Source organism: Belonocnema kinseyi, chromosome 1 (assembly GCF_010883055.1).
Source record: "Belonocnema kinseyi isolate 2016_QV_RU_SX_M_011 chromosome 1, B_treatae_v1, whole genome shotgun sequence".
Classification (NCBI taxonomy): Eukaryota; Metazoa; Arthropoda; class Insecta; order Hymenoptera; family Cynipidae; genus Belonocnema; species Belonocnema kinseyi.
The window spans coordinates 172,557,262-172,560,391 of NC_046657.1; the positions used below are offsets into that span (position 1 = coordinate 172,557,262).

General features: G+C 34.8%; 1 protein-coding gene across 1 annotated transcript; it reads left to right on the forward strand.

Moving 5' to 3' along the window:
- Window positions 1-1,088: 1,088 nt before the first annotated feature.
- Window positions 1,089-1,469, forward strand: LOC117181322. Its single transcript, XM_033373885.1, has one exon. The coding sequence runs from the start codon at window positions 1,089-1,091 to the stop codon at window positions 1,467-1,469; it is 381 nt and encodes a 126-aa protein (XP_033229776.1).
- Window positions 1,470-3,130: the final 1,661 nt, after the last annotated feature.

Consider the following 3,130-nt stretch of genomic DNA (forward strand, 5'->3'; position numbering starts at 1 on the left):
TCAAGATGAAGACCAATGAAAAAATTAATGGTATTTGTATAATTCCGTCGCAGATGGTATCTGTGGTCATAAAATAAATTTGTATTTATTTTAATACATTTCCCTCCCTTTCCTGTGCAAGTTCAACCCTACACAATTTCTCTCCATTCTACATTTCTTCTACCCTATTTAATTCAAGCAGAATTGCCAAAATGGTGCGGAGGGCTGAATTAGTTCAATGTTTGCACCAACCAAACCGTATGCCATTCAAGAGACTCGTGTAATTACATGTAAAATAAACAAAAATCATAATGGCATATGTGGTACTGTTATCGCAAATTAGCCGGATCACTCACGCAACGCTCTTAACGGATAGAAATCATTTTGCCCCAACCGAACCGTATGCCATTCAAGATATATGTATAATTACATGTAATATGGACGATAATCATGATGGCATACGTGGTACTATCGTAGCATTATAACCAAAAAATGTACTCACTTTCAATCGATTTTCAAAGACTATGTTCCGCGATAACCGTATGCCATTTTAAAAACGAACACTTTGCAATATAATAATCATTTTGCACATTCGAATGAATGTGGTACTATCATCACAAAACCGTTTCAATCAATGCAGGTGTGTACATGTATGAAAATAGCGAGAACCGCGATAACTGTATGCCATTCTTATGCCAACTCTTATGCCCCGTGGAAACCGTATGCCGATTTTTTTGCACAGGATTTATTTTTTATGAAACGTCGATCGGTAACCTCGGCATACGTGGTACTATCATCACAAAACGCACCTTTCTTTTGCAATAAACAATTAAGTTTGCCACCAGGTGTTCCGCGGGGACCGGTTGATTTTGCTTGTTCGTTCATAAGCATATTTTTAATGACCGAAACGCAAAAGAGCATACGTGGTCAAATCATCGCACTTTTTGGCAGGCGGGCCGACGGCCTATTATGGTTATAGACATATTTTCAAAGTTTTCTTGGGCCATCCCATTAAAAGTAAAAATGGACAAGATGTTAGTGCTACAGTGAAACCCATATTTTTGCAAGGGCGAATTCCAAAAAAATTGCATACTGATTGCACTATTGCCATGAAACCTAAAGATGTTAAACCTGAAGATGAAGAAGAATTGATAGAACGATTCAATATCGATAGAAAAATACCTCCCAGAAAAGCAAAATTCAAAGTTGGTAACAAAGTTCCAGTCAGCAAGTATAAAAATTTTTTTGAGAAAGGATATATTCCTAATGGGACAACTGAAATATTTACTCTAGATAAGGTCATGTCATCTAAACCAGTAACGTATAAACTAAAGGACTATCAGGATCAATCTGTCGCTGGTGGCTTTTATCAAGATGAACTCTTGAAAGTTAAGATTCCAGACATTTACCTTGTGGAGAAAGTCATCAAACGACGTGATAATAAAGTATTTGTCAAGTGGCTTGGCATTGACAGTTCACACAACAGCTGAATAGATAATACTGATATGTAATTAGAGTAACGCTGTAGTAATCTTGAAGGATTATTAAACTAATCTTAAAAAGACATAAAAATAATGTTAAGGTAATGTTATAATAAAGTTAAAGTAATGTTAAAGTAACGTTAAACTAATGTTCGGCTAACGTTCATGTAATATGAAGCTGGCCTTAATGTGAGGAGGGTAGTTAAGAGGGTAGTTAAGAGTTTCTCCTGCTTTGACCCTGGTAGTTTCGAGTACCCAGGGCAAAAAGGAAAATCACTATGCATATCATGAATTTCTTCTGGGTAATATAAATCTACTTCCAGGATATAACCAACAGGTGCATCACCAGGAACATTAAAGTTAAAACTATTGTCTATATTTAATATCCACTCAAAACCACCAAATGGTAGCGCTTCTGCCATTTTCCAACCATACAGGTTGTTTGCATCAAAGTATAGCACATAAATTATTTGATCATTTTCATTGTACACTTCCATTTATGGATTATTAGTTTTGGCGTAACAGTCTGAGCATTAACTAACTCCACCCCTCTTACCTAGCTCAATAAACAGGACCTTATCAATGTCAGTGAGAAGTTCGAACTTCATTCTAGTGTGCTTCAACATGGCATCCCATGTGAAACCAGGAGTCGTATAATAGTGACTTCTGGCTTTGACATTGAATAAGTATGTGAAGAAAAAATGATAGATTAATGAAAAAGGTCTCGTTTTGAAGGCGCAAATGTTGTACGTTAATGAGCCGAAAAGTAATATTGTAGGAAAAATCTGAAAAAATTCATGGTGTACATTAAACATTTCTGAACAGATTGCCGCCGAAAAATTTGCAAAATATAAATAATTGTTCGTTTTTTGTGAATAAATATGTGAGCGCACTATCTTCAGTTCTAATGAAGATAATGAAGTGATTTAAATTGGAGGTAGTTAGTTGAACTATCTGTAATAATGTACCACCATGAATTTTTTCAGATTTTTCCTATAATTTTTTCTATAAAAAACTATGCTTCAAAGTTCACTGTTTTTGAAAGCTATCAAATATTCTCATTTTTCATCGTATTTTCAGATCTGTAAGCAACAACTAATTTTTTGGAATATTACTTTTAGGCTCATTAACGTACAACATTTGCACCTTTAAAATGATACCTCTTTCATTAACCTACCATTTTTCTTCACATACTTATTTAACGTCAAAGCCAGAGGACTCGAATTTTCTCGCCGATAGTAGTAGGTTAGAGGAAAAACACCTAACTGGCAATGGGAAGTTCTGTAGATCTTTTTTCTGACAAAATTTAATACATTTTTTTTACTTCTTAGCTTGATCTAGTCTAAAAAGACGATGAGAATTTCTGTTATTTTCTGATTATAATACAAATTCTTTGAAAAATTTGAATACGTAACACCTGGAAAAATAATGCATGGATTTCATAAAAAAGGATACTTCTCTCCATCTCTTTAGTAGCTTAAGGGAAAAGCACCCGACTGGCGATCGAAAGTTCCGTTCTTCGATCTCCAGCAGAGCGAAGATCTTTTTTCAGAAAAAATTTAATTAAAAAAATTGATAATATATTCTTTTTTAACCCTCTCCAGGTATTATAATTTTTCCTCCCTCATCCCCACTACAGATTCCACCTTCCCCTCCCCCTTTCTAGATAC